At 49.5% G+C, this 17,403-nt stretch overlaps 2 protein-coding genes across 17 annotated transcripts in view; one reads left to right on the plus strand and one right to left on the minus strand.

The window, feature by feature from the left end:
- LOC100120998 (TRPgamma cation channel) overlaps positions 1-17,403 on the minus strand; it is a 106,034-nt gene that overhangs the window by 71,487 nt on the left and 17,144 nt on the right. The window lies entirely within an intron of this gene.
- Positions 9,714-11,908, plus strand: LOC116416777 (cyclin-dependent kinase 11B-like). Its single transcript, XM_031926353.1, has 2 exons — positions 9,714-11,570; positions 11,804-11,908. The coding sequence occupies exons 1-2, from the start codon at positions 9,714-9,716 to the stop codon at positions 11,906-11,908; spliced, it is 1,962 nt and encodes a 653-aa protein (XP_031782213.1).

Below are 17,403 nucleotides of genomic sequence, written 5' to 3' on the forward strand. Positions count from 1 at the left end.
TTGGTATCAAGTCACGTGTTCTGTATTTCACTTTAGCTACCAGTCCGCGTGTAAAAGTTCGTGTACTCCCGCGTCGTGGAACACGAGATATGTGTTTTTCGGATTCCCAGCCCGGGATCACGAGGAGTACAGAAAAAAAAGGAAAAATTGACCTTATCCCCGCTGTGAAAAGTTAAAATTTGCACGGGCACGTGTAGTTGAAGCCACGAAAAATGCGCAGACGTCGGATTATTAAACGTGATGAGGGATCTGTGTTTGAGCAAAGTTGCGTGATAAACTTTTTCTCATTCTTCTCTTTAGGAAGAGACATAAAAGGCAAATCGAAGAGTTTCAAAAAAACGAAAATTGTTTCACCTATATTTGTGAATAAATTTCAGCGTCGGCGAAACAGCAGTGCAAAAAAGAAGCCGGTGTCTGCCAACGCCCGACAAAGCCAAATAAAACAGAAGGTAAACAGAAATTCGCCGACAAAATAGTGGAAAGAAAGCCGAGGGGCCGCGTTCAAAGGCCCGTGTCGACGGATGCTCACCGAGAGAGTACGGCATGGCAGCTCGACATTCCGCGAGGGCAATCGAGGAGCTCTTTCTCGTCTATTTGTTTTTATTTACGTTCTACCCCCGTAGCACCCCTCGTCGATTTATTTGTCTTAATTTGTCTGTCTCGTCTGCCTCGGGTGCATTTTTTTTTTATATTCTTTTTCTAGGATTGCATGTCGTTTGATAAATTAATTATTGAGTTTACGGTATAGGTAAGGTAGTTTTTTTATTGAACTTTTAATAGCCAGTAGTTTTATTCAAATTTTTATATTTCCCCGTTGCCTTTCTTTGAGCTAACAGAAATGGATCCGATGGATATCTAGCCGGCTATAAAGTTTGAAATAGGTTTTTGTGCTACAGACCCAAAGGACAATAACAGTAAACTTCAATTGAATTTATGGCCTTTTCAATCACATTAATCCCGGGTGAAGTATACTTCCGTGAACTTCTGAATTAAATGTCAAGGAAAAATCCAAATCTAAAAAAATTCTGTAAATTTCAAAAAAGTCAAATATTCCGCCGGCAATTGCACGCATCGTTGATAAAGTCGCAACGCGTTACATAATTCTCGAAAAAAATCCAAAAATAAAATTCCAGCTGAACCGCTAAAAGCCAGCCGGTCTCTTTCAGCACCATTTGAGTTCTTCCTGCTCCGAGAAGGCATCCGCTGGCAATCGGCAGCTCGGAAGATCGATGGATCTTTCCAGAATCCTCCTCGACGAGCGAAGTCAGGCTTTTTTTGCCTCTCGAGCTTACTCGCTCTTTTCTCTCTCTCTCTCTCTCTCTCTCTCTCTCTCTCTCTCTCTCTCTCTCTCTCTCTCTCTTTCTCGCGTGTGCTCCTTTCTTTTAATCTCTCGGCGCGCAGACTCGCTGTCTGGTAACGGCCCGTTTTATCCAACCGCGAGATTTATGATGTTCTTGTGTGTTCGCGGCAAGCGCCAGTCGGTTTATTTTTTTCGCCGAGATATGGATTCTTTCAGGCTTTTGAACTCGGTGTCGGAGATTTCGATTCGCGGACTCGATCGAATGTCAAATCTCGAAGAAGAGAATAACAGGCACCGCTACAAGCAGAGTCGATCTCTTTACACGAAATTAGCCATGAGAGAAGAAGCGCCAGATAAACGTCGGCTTTTCACCTCTCACCCCTATACAAAAGCTCCGGCGCGAGGAGATGGAGGCAGAGAGAGAAAGAAGCGGAAAAGACGAGCTCGTGAAAGGCGCGAAGAGCCGGCGCTGCAATCCAAACGGACTGTCATCGCCGTGAAAAGGTCCCCGCGGGGGCTGCTAGTTGGAGAGAGTGAGCGAGAGACATTAACGATCGCACGGCCGTCACGTTGGCACTAAAACTTTTTGACGAAAGCAGAGAGCTGCAGCGTTAAAGCGCAGCCGTGAAAATGCCTGTTATCCACGAGCGCGCGGCGCGGCTGGCATAAAAGCGACTCCGTCGACGACGAGGGCTTTTTTCTTATATAGATATAGATATCGAGTCTCATTCCACTGCACTATCTCTCTCTCTCTCTCTCTCTCTCTCTCTCTCTCTCTCTCTCTCTCTCTCTCTCTCTCTCTCTCGCAAGCGCGCGGGGGGCTTTTCTTTATATGGGTAAGCGAGCTTTTTTTCGCTCGTACTGTTTTTAACGTTTATTCCTTGCCCTTTACGTGGGAAGAATTCGTGGATTTTTGCCTTTTTTACAGACTCTGGGATTAACGGTCGCTGCCATTAATTTTCCGGGTTTATGGCTTTTGGATTATCGTCAAGGCCGTGTACTGCCTCGGGTTTACGGTTCGAGTGATTTATCGCTTATTTACCGAAAATATTTTCAAATTCAGAATATAACCTCGCGGCCAATAAACACCTCACTCGCAAACTTTCCCTATACACGGCGCGCCAGACTGTCTTACACGAAACTATATATCGCCGCTCGAGAACTTCGATATCAAAGAGTGTAGCGCGCCCCGACATATATAATAACTCTCGGCGTCTCTAAGCTCGGCCGCAAACTTCCAAGAGATCGAGCGAACTTTGTCGCGAGCCTGCGGCTCTTATTTTTCCAGCGGCAGCGCACAGAGAGGATAGAGAGAGAGAGAGAGAGAAAGCTAGCGAGCAGCCATTACGAAAACAATGTGCCATTGTTGGCCCAGCGTAATGAGTTATCCTTTCGCTCTCTCGAGCTTTTTCTCCTCCGCAGTGCACTGCAAAGCACCGGACGATAAAGTACCGCCAGCGTATTTTGCTTCTCAACCGATTTTCTGCAGCGGCTTTGTCCTTCTCGAGCTGAAGCTTCTGGCTTTTTTGTAATTATCTCGATTCAGCCTCGGAGATACGGCTCGAGCTTTTTTGTTGCGCGAAAGCGATATCAATTATGCAAGCTCCGCGATTCTCCCCTCGGGCGGTGGATACATACTTTGTACCGATGTGCATTCGTTTTGAGAATCCGGCGAAAGCTCCACTTGAAAGATAAATCAAGCTATCCGAATAATTCCTCTCGCGAATGTAAAACGCGCGGGCCGGACGAAGATTTAAGACGCGATCGCACTGCGCAGGGCATTCATTTGGGAATATCCGCGAGAACTCGCCTCGCAGACGGCTTATCGTTGACTCCCCTGCGAGCTTTGCTTTGCTCGAGAGCGAGATATCCCCGAGCTGCTGGAAGATGAGAGCTGGCTCGTTCGCTGCTTACTTTTGTAGAGGATATAATGGTCGTATTTGCCGAAGCTTTTCGAGGATTTCGTTGGTCGTCTACTTACGCACTGCACCTCTTTGAAACGGATCGTTACCTCCAACAGAAAAAGGACGAATGGTTAGTGAAACTCATTTTTACTGGGCAACTTTCGTCGTTTGTTTTTTCAACTTTCACGCGGCAACACCATGTCGCTATCCAAATACTCGAGAGCCAGCCGTCGCAGTTCATAAACTTTCGTCACTATCAGTATCCGTGCAGCCCGTCAACGGGTCAGCTCGTAAAAGCGACTCTCCGGTGCCATCAGTATCGCTTCGCGGAATAATTGACGTCGGACTATGCGGGTGAGCTTGCATTACGTTGCCCGCGATAATGGCGAAAGAGGACGCATACCTGGAGAGGTACAGCTTAACGAGGCAACGTCTCCGGAGGTTAGAGAAGGCGATGCTCGTTAAAGTGCGACCTCCGAAAGACAGGTGCGCGACTGCCAGCGTTGATTGCGAGAGGGGAGAGACCGACTATGGGCGAACGATTACTGCAGCGGTCGTCAAAGCGGGTCTTCAAAGGGTTCAGGGCTGAGCTTGCGAGGGATTTTGTAGGGGATTGTTTGTTGGGCTGAATTACGTCGAGAATTTTTGTGAAGGATTGCGAGGCTGACTGTACCCGGCACTTTCTACTGAATCTTCTGCGAGTTGACATGAATAAACAGTGCGGAGAGTCACCTTGAGTTTTCTTAATCGGGCAAACAAGGATTGTCGGGACTCTAGTCTAGTTTTAATCGTGTTTATCAGTTTAATGAGCGCAAGCCTGATTTTAATCGAATTTCTCGCTTTTGATGAAATTATCGATCGCGCAGTAAGCGGTTTTGGCCGCGAACTTGCGAATCCTAAATGCGTTAGTTGACAACAATCCGATAATGAAAGAAGAACGCGTTATGCAAAAAACCATTTGGATTAGCGAATCGTTTGAACTAGATTCTCTGAACCGAAGAGCTTACAAACCCAGTATCTGCGTTTTTTCAGTATCCAAGGCTCAACATCATTTGCTTATATAAAAACCGTACCTAGAACTCTCACGCAAACGATTTCGTCGAAAAATTTTTCGTTACACAAGAACACTCTCGCTGGCCGAAAAAATAAATCCTCGCGCAGGCGATCTCCGAAGCTAATAGAATCCTCCCAGAAATGCATCCTCATTAATTGTATTCCCGCCAAGCTTTACACTTCCTCCCCCTCCAGGATCGAAGATTCCTCCGAGCGGGCGTATCAGCATCGCACGTAGGGCGTGTTATTCGCGGAGCAGACGATAAATTTTTCCGCCTGGGATTTCCTCTTGCCCTCCGCTGTGGGTGTAGCTTAAACGAGCCGGGCACGTACGCAATGTGCCATTGAGTCGTAACGCACATCGGCGCTTAAACGCCGCCGCCGCAGGCGCGGCTCTGGCATGTAGGGTATTATACGAGTGTGCGAGATGCAAGGCAAAAGCGCGTGTATAAAGTTAGAAGGGGATCTGGCGTTAGTGCGACGGTAAAAGGGGTCAGTGGTGTGTGGACTTTGCGAAGGGAATGAGTTCTTTTTGCTTTTTCATGATTCACGAGAAAAACACTCCAAGAATATAAACAATCGACTTTTAAAAGAACACTGCCTATACCCATCATGATTCACCACCTATAAAGAGAGCGCGAGAAATATGCACTGCAGGGAAACTCCGCTCGCACATGCACCGCAAAGTGCTTCAAATTTTCAAGAGCGCGCAATATGTACTCGCACGTAGGCTGCGTCTCTCATCCTCTCCTCGCTCGCTCTCTCCCTCTCTTTCCGCTCTCAAAAGCCGGTGAACTAAGTGAGTGCACTTTTCATTGTTGTAAAGAGCGAAACGAGGCGCGGCGTTTGAACCACTTGACCGCGCAAAAATTTCGATACCGAAATACGCAGTCGTATGCATGTGCATCTGTCTTCGTATGTGGCAGGAGTTTTTTTCTTTTTCATGAAAAGTATACGCGGTGAGAGGTGCTGATTCCTTTGTTTCTGTTTCAGACTGTGAATGGGGCTTTTGTTACACTGCTGGTGTTTTATTCGCCGCTGCGGTAGTGAGGCTGTAAGAGGCATATCTGCGAAATGGGATATACTGGTGCGGAACAAGGAAATAAAGCCAGCAGATTTGCATGTTGCCCGCAGTAAAGTGCGTGCGTAACGGTTATTGAGGATCTTGAAAGGTTTTCGACGATTTTGTTGGATAGCGTGATGCAGCAGGAATTCTTTATGCAATCTATACACGAACTTGAAACATTACGCATATTCGAGATTATTGTGTTATATGTGCTCGGAACAGAAGACCTCAAAACTTCTCTTCGTACGACTCAACTGCAGCACTCAACAGTCCAATTAAACTAATAGACACTCCTCACATTCGACAGTGGCAGCCATGTGGCTTTGAATTTCCCGGCTTTCGAAAGCTCATCGCTTATAAATATAAGAAAATATGAAACTGGCTCGTATGAAATAGTTTTCAATTTATAAATCAATCTTTCCACTGCAATCTCAAAATTCCACTGCAAACAATTCCACTCCGGATACCTTCGCAAGCGTAATTCCCGAAAAAAGCGTTCAACAAGTCAGTCGAACAAAAAAAGTATCCAATAATCCCTCGTGTCAGTTTTCCAACTTTCCATTTTTCGCTCCACAAACGCTCCTAAATTCCCATACACAGTAGGCCACAGCAGCGGATCCGCTCGTCTCTCGAATTCCCGAACGATCGTGCGGAGGATGTATAGCTTCGCCAAGAGATACACATGCCTGTCATTCGTCTGAGCTTTGTAGCGAAGTGTGTACGTTATAGGTAGGGACGTATCTACGTGTATATACAAGCGGATAATCGCGGTGGCTGCTGTCGCCTGGTGTACCTCGTGCGAGAGAGAAACTACTCAACTGACAGTTGTGGTTCCGCGAGTGTCTCTGCTATTCGGATCCGTGCATTCTCCATAGCAGATAGTTGGTACGAGTTTTTTGCTCTTCTGCGGAGGCGCGATGTTTTGTACTGTGGGTATTGATTTTTCAAGTGCGCCATTGTATTTGCAAACCGGGGTTTCGACGCGCCAGAGTAACAACTCTTCGTGTTTAGTGACTGGATGCTCGTCGTAAAATTAAAGTTACGGGGGAAATTGTACGGAAATGCATTTAATTTTCGCGAAAGTTTAATGAAATTAAGATAAAATTAGAACGTTAATGCGAGTTTCGTGCGGTGTAGTACATTAACGGTTAACAACTTGGCAACAGTAGAACATAGCTGGCAATTGCGTTTTAGGCGTATGCCGTGTATGTATTCTTTATTTGAAAGTAATAGTATGAAATTTTCATCGGTATTAATTATTCAAAGCCCGCCGTGTAAAACAGCTGAAATTGGATTCACTCCAACAGACAGCTGTGGCCGTTAATTTTCGTGTAATAATGTATAATCCGGGTCAAGTGCAAATTCCGTGATAAAATTCAAAGGACTTTTTGATAAAGTTCGTTACTTCATCCGCAGCGATTTGCAACTGTATTAAATTTAGCGCATCACGCATTTAAACTTAGATTTCTATTATTTCTACCATCTGTCAAAATATCGAGCGAAAGAATGAAGCATAAATAGTCGTAATCTAATAATAGCCGCGGCCATAATTTTAGACGGTCCAACGGTCTAAAGTCGACCAACTGATTTATCCGCATTCAATAATGCTCGCAGAATATTTCTCAGAGATCTGAATAGAGCTGCCGTCACCTGTACGGCGTAAGAAAATGTGAGTACGAAAATTACATATTTACACAGGCTGTACATCCGCTTGACGACGATAAAGCACTTTAAAACTTAGACTGTAATTCATCCTTCCCATGCTTGCTAAAAGATTTGTTCGAAAAGTTTTAATCACATTTTAATAAAGCTCTTTCACGCTAAATTAAGTTCTACAAACGCTTTTAACTGGAATTGAGATTAATTAGCAGCGAGAGCACATTTTTAAGTTCACGAAAGGAGGAAAAAATATAAAAGCGAAAAGACACATGTCACATAAGAATTCATACCGCTCACAGAGAGACAGAGCCGCAGCGTCTCTTATCTCTTCAAAATTTTCAACCACCAGACTCCTAAACGCTCGCAGGGTCGGCAGCTATACTTTCGCCCGCATGATCTTCTCCTTTGCAAGTCCTATCTCATGTAAATGCGGGAGGCGTGTACGTGTGGAGCTACTTGTGTATGCCACCGAAACGTGTACATGCGACAGCGAAGAAAAGAGACGGAGATACTGCAGACAGAGCTAGCGAGCGAGCGACGACTTGGCCTGTTTACGTAGTAAATCAGCCTGGCCCAGGGCAGAGGGCCAAGGAGGGTGAATTCCCCTTATTTGCAGGATGCTCACGTTGCAGCCTCGATTCGACATACTCATATGCGCTGCTTGCGCGCGCGCATACTGCGTCGCTTCCACGAGATAGGTGATACTAGATGAAAAATGCTACGTAGAGATGTATTTGCATGTTTTTGAGCGTGAATAATCTCGGATGGATGCGGCTGATTTTTCAACTTTTTACTGCTCGAGAGTTCTAGTGTGCTTGAAATAACATTTTCCTGAAGCTCACTTCTGGTTAGTCAGTTTCTGAATTTAAAATTCATACACTCTACGGTTTCCTGTTCATTCCATCACTTCCTGCACTGTCACTTTCCATTGTGCCTCGATCCCAAGGGGTTAACAATATCGTGCACTCGCACCGAAAGTGATCTATGCGAAAAATCGCACGGATGAACGATGATCCCCATAGTCCACTACACGCCGCTGGGCGAGTCAGTTCGTGTACACCACTGCGACGTTGCAAACGTCGCAGCCGCGTCGATACGAGGAATCTCGTTCGATGCGGCCAAGCTCTGAGTGCGCGGAAGAAACAAGCGAGTTGGATTGTTGTTGTCAGTGCCAGCCTGACCTCGAGTTCGAGGAACGGGCCGGCTAACCGTCCACGTTAGCGCGAGAGTGAGCATCGTTGGCGCGAGAGTGAGCCTCGACGGCGCGCGCGCTGATTGGTCCTCCGCATGTCGCGAGCCAATCAGTGGGCGCCGATGTGCGACTCGCTATCCGCGCGGACTGCCAGCCAATCAGGCGCGAGGAAGATGCGCGGGCCCGACGAGCGCGAGTGGAGAGTGAGCGCGAGAACGAGCGGGAAATCGGGGAGTTCTCTCACGACTGTCGACGGAGTACGTCGACGTGCGAGAGAGATACGTGGCCTCCTCTGTTGCGAGGAGAATCGGGAGAGTCTCCCGAGGTTGTGCGAGTGTGCGAGAGTGTGAGAGAGTCATAGGTGCAGCGCGTTGGCACGAGCAAGTGCCGACACCCGGACGAGCCAGCAACCATCCGCACGAGAGGAAGGAAGCTAGCCAGTCCGCCATCATTGTCCGGAGGACCAGAGCAACCAGCAGCCTTGGCGTGGGAGAGCCGAGGAAGCTAGCCGTCACCAGGTCCACGAGAGTCAGGGAGGCGCCGGCGGGAGCACCGACGGACGTCCACCAGGGAGAGAGCGAGTAAGAAAGTATTAGAGAGAGAGAGAGAGAGAGAGAGAGAGAGAAAGAGAGAGAGAGAGAGAGAGAGAGAAAGAGATAGAGAGAGAGAGAGAGAGATCCGAGAGTAAGACGAGTGTGGTGCGGGCATACTAGAGAGAGAGAGAGAGAACTCGAGAGACCAGGGTGTTGGTGTGCAGTGCGGGCGCACCCCAAGACGTCTTCTGCGCGAGGCGTCTGGCCAGCGCACGCGAGAGAGAGAGAGAGAGAGAGAGAGAGAGAGAGAGAGAGAGAGAGAGAACAGTGCGAGGAGACGCGTGTGCGTGAGATAGAGACAGCGCAAGAGAAAACCCTATAGCTGCGCGGCTGCAGCAGGTCGGGCTTGCCACAAGCGGGAGGCATAGCCCGCGCGCGCGCGCGCGCGAGAGAGAGAGAGAGAGAGAGAGAGAGAGAGAGAGAGTCAGCCGTCAGCGGACTGGACCTGGGCCTGTGGCCAGCCGTCTGCTGCACGAGCGTGGCTCGTGTTTAAGCGTCCCAGTGTAAGCCCTGCGTGGCTAAACTGTGCGCGGGAGGCACTACAGCCACCGTATTGTAGGGAAGGGCTGGGCGAAATACATGTGCAATAAAACTTAACCATTGTGTGTGATCATTTTCCCCTCTCCCTAGCGTTCTCCCAAACGTGATGATCGCGGTCAAATCCTACGTTTAGAAAAATCCTAGTGCATGCGAGGCTCTAGGTGTTGCGCACCTGTGTTGGGAGGCACAGCGTCGCAATTGGCATCCCTTGTGGGGATTCGCGATCATCGAAAGGGAGAGGTAAAGTGTTTTCGCGAGTGTTAGTGTAAAGTGCGCGGAGTGTGAACGACGGAAAGATGCGCAGCGGGCCACGAGGCAAGCTGCTGACGTCTTTTCGTGTGGAGAGAGACGGCGAAGAGAGCTCAGCGATCAGTCGTCAGCTGTTGAAGTCGCACCATATTGTGCGATGAATCAGCTGACGAAACGGCCGTTCGTAGTGGGACTCGGAGTAGAGCCCAACGCTAAACGTGATAGCGTGGGAGGCTCTACCGTGTCCCCACGAGATGTGCTGCGACGCATGCGCTCTAGCGACAGCGAGTCAGCCAACGGCGACGACTGGCACACAGTTAGTCATAAGCGTCGTCGGCGGGGCTCGCGAGTAAAGCTTTTCGACGGAAGTCGGAAGCGAGAAGACTCCTCGATCTCGTTGTCGAGTGACAATGAGAGCCAAGAGAGATCTTCGAGTTTGTGCTCGAGTGAGAGAGACAGTGTGTATACTGTGATCCCGAGGTGCGAACGGCCAGGTTACTTGCGGTTGTCCGAAAGGACGATAGCAAGAACCGCGGCCTGCGCAACCTCCAGCACAGTCAGTGACGTGGCCGAGGGAGATGTGTTGCGAGGAGGCTCGGGCTCAAGCATAGACGTCAGCGTAGACAGCGGCTATGCGAGCCGAGTGAGTGTCGATCGCAGCGAGAGAGACGCTCGTGTGAGAGAGTTGGAAGAATGCGGACTCACTCTTGAGGATGCGAGAGCTCGAGTCTTTGAGGAGGAGCTTTCTGTAGCTTGGCGAGAAGCTTACGAGGAAGCCCTCCTGGAAGCTCGAGCGAAGCTGCGGGACGAGTTAGCCACGCTAGAGCATGAGCGGCGGCTGCAACGAGTCCGTGAGGAGGCGAGGGAGGCGGCGCGAGAGCAGGTACGGGTCGAGGCGATAGAACAGATGCGTAAAATGGAGGAAGAGCGAATAGGGCGAAAGCCATGTTTGCGAGCCCCAGTCAAAACGACTGATTCAGTTCGCCCAGATACTCTAGACCAGCTGAGAGGCAGACCGTCTGTGTTCACGAGTGATATTGGTGACGCGGACAAAGAGTTGCTAGAGCCAGAGCGCGAAACGGTGCGACGCCGCGTCTCTTGGGGCAACTCTGGAGGTCGGCCGAGTATGCAACGGAGCTGTGTGAGCTCGGGTGAGGAGTCGGAGGAGGAGAGTGGACAAGGAGAGAAGAGTGCGGAAGAGGAGTCGGAGGAGGAGAGTGAGAGGAGAGAGAAAAGTGCGTCGAGAAAGAGACGGAGACAGAGAGGTTTGCTGAGCAGTGACAGCGAGCTCGAAGTTAACTCGAGCTGCGAGTTTAACTCAGCGAACCTGACGTCATCCGAACGCCGGAAAAGATCAGCCGACTCGCTCAGGGCTTTGGAGTTCCTGAAGCATTGGGAGCTCCAGTTCTCGGGCGAGAGTGATCACGAGGAGGCGGAGGAGTTCTTTGATCGACTGTGTGAGTGCAGAGTAGCGTTAGCGGTGCCAGACCGCGAGCTGCTAGCGGTGTTGCCGTGCATTTTCAAGTTGCAGGCAAGCCGCTGGTATCGGGCGAAGAGAAAGAGCTTGCGAACATGGGAAATGTTCTGCCGGGCCTTTCGTCGCCGATACATGGTTCCGTATTGTCGGGAGGATTTGGAGGAAGATCTGCGCAAGCGAACGCAGCACAGAGAAGAGAAGATCGCGGCGTATATCGCGAGTCTTCAGTATCTGGCTTCGCGCTTTCGCCGACCTCCATCCGAACGTGATTTGCTTCGTATCGCATATCAGAACCTCCTTCCGGAATACCGGAGAGCTATTGGCGAAAAATGCGTCAACAGCTGGGAAGAGTTGGAGAGGTACGGCCGACGCTGGGAGCGGCTAAAAGAGTTAGATAGCCATTACGCACCTCCGCTGCCAGCGGAGAAGATGCGCGTTCCCGGTGCGGCGTACAAGGAGGAAGGAGAGACCCAGAGAGCCGCTGCAGTCGAGAGGACAGAGCATGCAGGCCCTGGTGACGAGTTGCCTTCTATCGAGGTTGAGGAGAGGACGAGTGAGAGAAAGAGAGCTTCAACGAGGAGAAAGAGAGCTACCGTATGGCGCGGCCTGGTGCGTCCGACCGCTAATGCCGTGGCTCGAGGGAAGAGGCGAGGAGATGGTGCGTGCTTCACCTGCTGTAAAGTGGGGCACCGGGCATTGAATTGCCCGGAGATGATCTGCTGGGCATGCCAACAAAAAGGACATTCACGAAGGGAATGTCCTGCGCGTAGGCAATTGCCACAGACATCATGCCAACTTTGCAGACGAGTGAGCCACTCAGGTCTGTGTCTAGATTGCCGGAGAAAAATGGCAATGCTAGAAAGACGGAGAGCTGAGGAAGGAAATGAGAAGAGAGAGAAGTCAACGGAGGTGGAGAGAAAAGGATGTGAGAGAGTAGTGCTAGAGAGATGTGCAGGGGAGAGAAGAGTGTTGGCCTGGGACCTAGTGAAAGGGTTAAGGCCAACTTCTTCGAGAGAGGAGTCAGCGAGAATGGAGAAGAGAGGAAGTGAGAGAGTGGAGCTGGAGAGATGCTGCGAAAAGAGGAAAGTTTGGACCCAGGACCCAGTAAAAGGTTTAAGGCCAACTTCTCCGAGAGAGGAAGCATTGTTAAGGGGAGGGGATTGCGACGTTGCAAACGTCGCAGCCGCGTCGATACGAGGAATCTCGTTCGATGCGGCCAAGCTCTGAGTGCGCGGAAGAAACAAGCGAGTTGGATTGTTGTTGTCAGTGCCAGCCTGACCTCGAGTTCGAGGAACGGGCCGGCTAACCGTCCACGTTAGCGCGAGAGTGAGCATCGTTGGCGCGAGAGTGAGCCTCGACGGCGCGCGCGCTGATTGGTCCTCCGCATGTCGCGAGCCAATCAGTGGGCGCCGATGTGCGACTCGCTATCCGCGCGGACTGCCAGCCAATCAGGCGCGAGGAAGATGCGCGGGCCCGACGAGCGCGAGTGGAGAGTGAGCGCGAGAACGAGCGGGAAATCGGGGAGTTCTCTCACGACTGTCGACGGAGTACGTCGACGTGCGAGAGAGATACGTGGCCTCCTCTGTTGCGAGGAGAATCGGGAGAGTCTCCCGAGGTTGTGCGAGTGTGCGAGAGTGTGAGAGAGTCATAGGTGCAGCGCGTTGGCACGAGCAAGTGCCGACACCCGGACGAGCCAGCAACCATCCGCACGAGAGGAAGGAAGCTAGCCAGTCCGCCATCATTGTCCGGAGGACCAGAGCAACCAGCAGCCTTGGCGTGGGAGAGCCGAGGAAGCTAGCCGTCACCAGGTCCACGAGAGTCAGGGAGGCGCCGGCGGGAGCACCGACGGACGTCCACCAGGGAGAGAGCGAGTAAGAAAGTATTAGAGAGAGAGAGAGAGAGAGAGAGAGAGAGAAAGAGAGAGAGAGAGAGAGAGAGAGAAAGAGATAGAGAGAGAGAGAGAGAGATCCGAGAGTAAGACGAGTGTGGTGCGGGCATACTAGAGAGAGAGAGAGAGAACTCGAGAGACCAGGGTGTTGGTGTGCAGTGCGGGCGCACCCCAAGACGTCTTCTGCGCGAGGCGTCTGGCCAGCGCACGCGAGAGAGAGAGAGAGAGAGAGAGAGAGAGAGAGAGAGAGAGAGAGAGAGAACAGTGCGAGGAGACGCGTGTGCGTGAGATAGAGACAGCGCAAGAGAAAACCCTATAGCTGCGCGGCTGCAGCAGGTCGGGCTTGCCACAAGCGGGAGGCATAGCCCGCGCGCGCGCGCGCGCGAGAGAGAGAGAGAGAGAGAGAGAGAGAGAGAGAGAGTCAGCCGTCAGCGGACTGGACCTGGGCCTGTGGCCAGCCGTCTGCTGCACGAGCGTGGCTCGTGTTTAAGCGTCCCAGTGTAAGCCCTGCGTGGCTAAACTGTGCGCGGGAGGCACTACAGCCACCGTATTGTAGGGAAGGGCTGGGCGAAATACATGTGCAATAAAACTTAACCATTGTGTGTGATCATTTTCCCCTCTCCCTAGCGTTCTCCCAAACGTGATGATCGCGGTCAAATCCTACGTTTAGAAAAATCCTAGTGCATGCGAGGCTCTAGGTGTTGCGCACCTGTGTTGGGAGGCACAGCGTCGCACCACGTGCCGTGCTAGAGATAGGCTGGTGAATTATTCTAGTGGATCGGAAAAACTTGCAGCGGAACAGAGGTCAATAGCTTATCGACGCGTCGATATAAATTTAATGAACAGCTCGGAAGTTACGGGTGTATGCGAGTTTGGCGAGTAATCCGCTTTTAGTTTTGGATATCCCGGTGTTAATCCGATGTCGATTTATCGGGACTCGGAAGCTCGAATTTCAGAGCGTTTACGCGCTGCGAACCTTGAATACTTGCCATTTTTCATGGAAACAACGAAGAGCTCGAACGCGAATTAAGAATGCGCCCTATTATCGTACTTCTCGCCAGACGCCATCTAGCAGCGGCGATTCAAATCACGCACCAGAAACAAAACTATACCTAATTGTATGGCTCGTAATTATCGAAATCACACACACGCAGAGACGGACCCAAGGGGCTTCATTCGGAAGCCGGGCTCCTGCAATGAAAGCGAACGTGCGGGGAAAACCGCAGTCCCCGATGCGACTCTCTCACACGTACACTGTTGTGTACGAGTCCTCCTATGCATGGTTGCTAATAACGCCGTTCGGCCCGACTACTGTCACTGGAAACCGATATATTTCAATGCGGAATCGCGGTCGCGAGAGCAGCGCCCTCTATGTTCCCGGATGCTATCGGTGACACTACATAGCGCAGGTGTGTGTAGGGGCGAAAAGGCAAGAGGCGAAATTTCGGGCCGCGCAATTCAATTAGCGCGCCTATCCGATTGTATATCCGCCGCCATTATCTCCGACCCAGTTATCGCTTATCGCGGATGTTTTAGCCTTTCCGCCGCGCCGCTGTGTGTGTGCCGCGAGTGTCAAGTGCTCCTCGCGCCTCGGCCTTTAAAGCGAATTATGTATAATTAATTACGGACTCGATTCGTTGCGCAGTCGAGGACTGACTGGAAGCTCGTCGAATTTTATTACTATCGACGGGTGACACGTCTCGTTTCGCTTTTTGAAGATCGAACGATGTTGTACGTTATACGCCGCTCAGCGTTAATAAAGCAATCTAGCAAGTTTCTTCAAAAACGATCCGAGTAATTTCTTAGTTGGATTAAGCGAGTTTGCCAAGACGCGGTTAATTCGGTTATGCACGCAGGAACTTTGTTGTCTAACTGAGTTCTAGCCTACGACAATTGGCATGACAATTATTCCGACGGTTTCGTCGACGTCATGCGGCATATTATATCAACGAAAAAAAAAAAATAAAAAATACTATATCCACTGAGGAATGCGGAGAACGTAGAACGAGATCAAAAGCGTTTAACGACTGCACAATTTAATATCAGCGAGTCTCGAATCAAACGCGCGATGGCAGGCTAGTGAAAAAGTATACAAACAAGCAAGCAAACACCTACTAAAAGACGCGCCCATTCACCCGCATCTCGGGAGGTATTTTTAGCGGCGAGAGTGTGTGTTTGATACGCAGCCGCGTAACCCAATTACTTTACAAATCCAAATGCGGATCCTTAGTACACCAATTCCTCGAAAATTTACTGCCCCGACTCTAAACGCTTCGCCAGATAAATCTTCAACAGCAGCGGAGGTCGTGGTTCCTTTTTTTTCTCGCCACCAGTCGCCTATCACTGCACGTGAGTATTCTTAGGGCGTTAATTCTTAAAGAAATTTACTGCGACCAAGATTAAACTCCCTCGATCCCCCCCCCCCCCCCCCCCAAGTGAATTTCAAACAGCCTCGAGTCCTTATCTTCCGCGCATCTCTTCTCCTGCACTTCGGCTCTTTCGAGAAACGCGCAGATGGAGGATGACACTGGAATAATGTACCGCTTTTTTACGCACGGCGAGTAATAAATAAATCATTTGCCTCAGCGCTGGCACATTCCATCACGCGCAACATCGATCAAAATCTCTCGAGGCGTTTTTCCCGAGAATCTCTCGACTCACGCAGCCTCTCATTCAACTTTTGCGCCACACACCTACACCCACGCAGTTCGCGGGGGCAGCCATTCAGCCGCACGTGCAGGGACGTTCCCGTCCCTTTATTCAGACATTGAAGGCCGTGCCGGGCGTTTAATTGCGGCCTAATTATAACGCGAGCGCGCGTTTAAAGCCCGCTAGCGCGGCGCATTCTCTCGCCTTCTGTCGGCGCGGCCGTGTGTTTCCAAGTTATGCATGCATGCGGGAATCGGGCAAAGGGATATGCGGCGCGCGAACTTTCGCCGAATGCGTGCACGTGATGGATGTGATGGGAGGCTTTGCTTTGAGGCTGCTACAGCGCAAGAATTGTATTATGTCGTATCGTGCATGGCCTTGTGTAGGGGTATTGGGTTTATTTTTTTTTTATGAGAATGGAAAAAGCGTTTTTGAGAAAAGTGAACTTGATACGTTTTGTGGTCGATGGAGCTTTCACCGGGTTACAACGACGGGTATTGGAGAAAATCAATCTCGTTTGCGTTGAATGTGAGAAGCGTGGGCATTTTGCAGTATTTCAGCGAAGTGCTTTAGAACTTAATTAGCTTTCAATTTCAGGAAAACTTGACTTTTTTATAATAAAAATTACACTGGATTATCTGGCTTTAAGAGTGTACGAAAAGATTTTATGAACTCTTATGGTATACATTTATTGCGGAACAAGTTTATAATTGAAAGAGTTACGACGAGCTGAATTTTCTCATTAAAAAGCACCACCGCGAGATGGTTACTAGTGTAAAACGGACCACTTACGCAACAATGGCAGTCTTAAAACTCATATCATAATAGCAATCAACATTACGGTTAGTTTCAACTTCGCTCATTTATTTAGAGTAATTAACGTGCTTAGAGCTAAAAGAGTGTAACTTTGTGATATCGTGAATTTTTTCACTAACTTGAAGCTTTATGCACGTAGAAAATTTATTTTCGAATACACTAAACTAAATGCCAAGGTCTAGCGAAACGAGCTTCGGTCTTAAGTACAAAGTACGAGGACGTATATCTCTGCGGAAGGAGCTTGCGGAAGACGAGGCGCACAAACACCCAATGAAAAATCATTATTCAAGCTTTAATCGAACGCTGCGGCTGAACTTTCAAAGCTGCTTCTCTTTTCGGGTCAAGAGATCCGCCTCGGCGAGCGAGCAAGAGCCTCGCGCTCCATCGAACTTATTCGGCCTGGCAGCTGCTCTTGCTCAGTGTGTCTCATTTTCATTCGTCCTACGTGTAGCGGTCGCACGTTTTGAAAATCTCGAAAAGCTCTGTCTGAAAGTCATCAGTCGACAGGGCTATGTGTACTTTTAGCGGAAATTTCACAGTTACTGATTATGTGTGTCGCGATGTTAATTTGGAGCTTTTTCTATTATTTTAATTATGGAATCGGATGATAATATTCAGTGCATTCGTAAACAATAATCCGCCGAATTTTTTGCATAAATTTCTGGTACGACACGAGGTCGACGATAAAGTTATACACATGTAAATGGCAACAATAAAATTCGATCTGCATTTCACGACTCGGAAATCAATAAATCGTGAATATTATTAAATAAAGCCGAAGCGCTCGAAGTTACGCTCTGTCGCATACACACGTATGCACGGGTTTATAAACTAAAAGTTGGAACGTTTTCCACGTTTGAGCGTATCGAGCTATGCTAGAAAATGAAATAAACAAATTTCAACTTCAAAGTATCGCAGTTCTGCGAATGTTTCTCGGTATTAGCCGAGTCTGTTTGAAAATTGATAGCCTAGATTTATTTTCCATACTGCCATAACTTCATCACAAAATCCTATTTC

Source organism: Nasonia vitripennis, chromosome 3 (assembly GCF_009193385.2).
Source record: "Nasonia vitripennis strain AsymCx chromosome 3, Nvit_psr_1.1, whole genome shotgun sequence".
Taxonomy (NCBI): Eukaryota; Metazoa; Arthropoda; class Insecta; order Hymenoptera; family Pteromalidae; genus Nasonia; species Nasonia vitripennis.

Coding starts and splice junctions, on each gene's coding strand:
- LOC116416777 (XM_031926353.1), top strand. CDS start 9,714: ATGAATCAGCTGACGAAACGGCCGTTCGTAGTGGGACTCGGAGTAGAG. Junction 11,571..11,803: donor ACGAGTTGCCTTCTATCGAG/GTTGAGGAGAGG, acceptor TCCTGCGCGTAG/GCAATTGCCACAGACATCAT.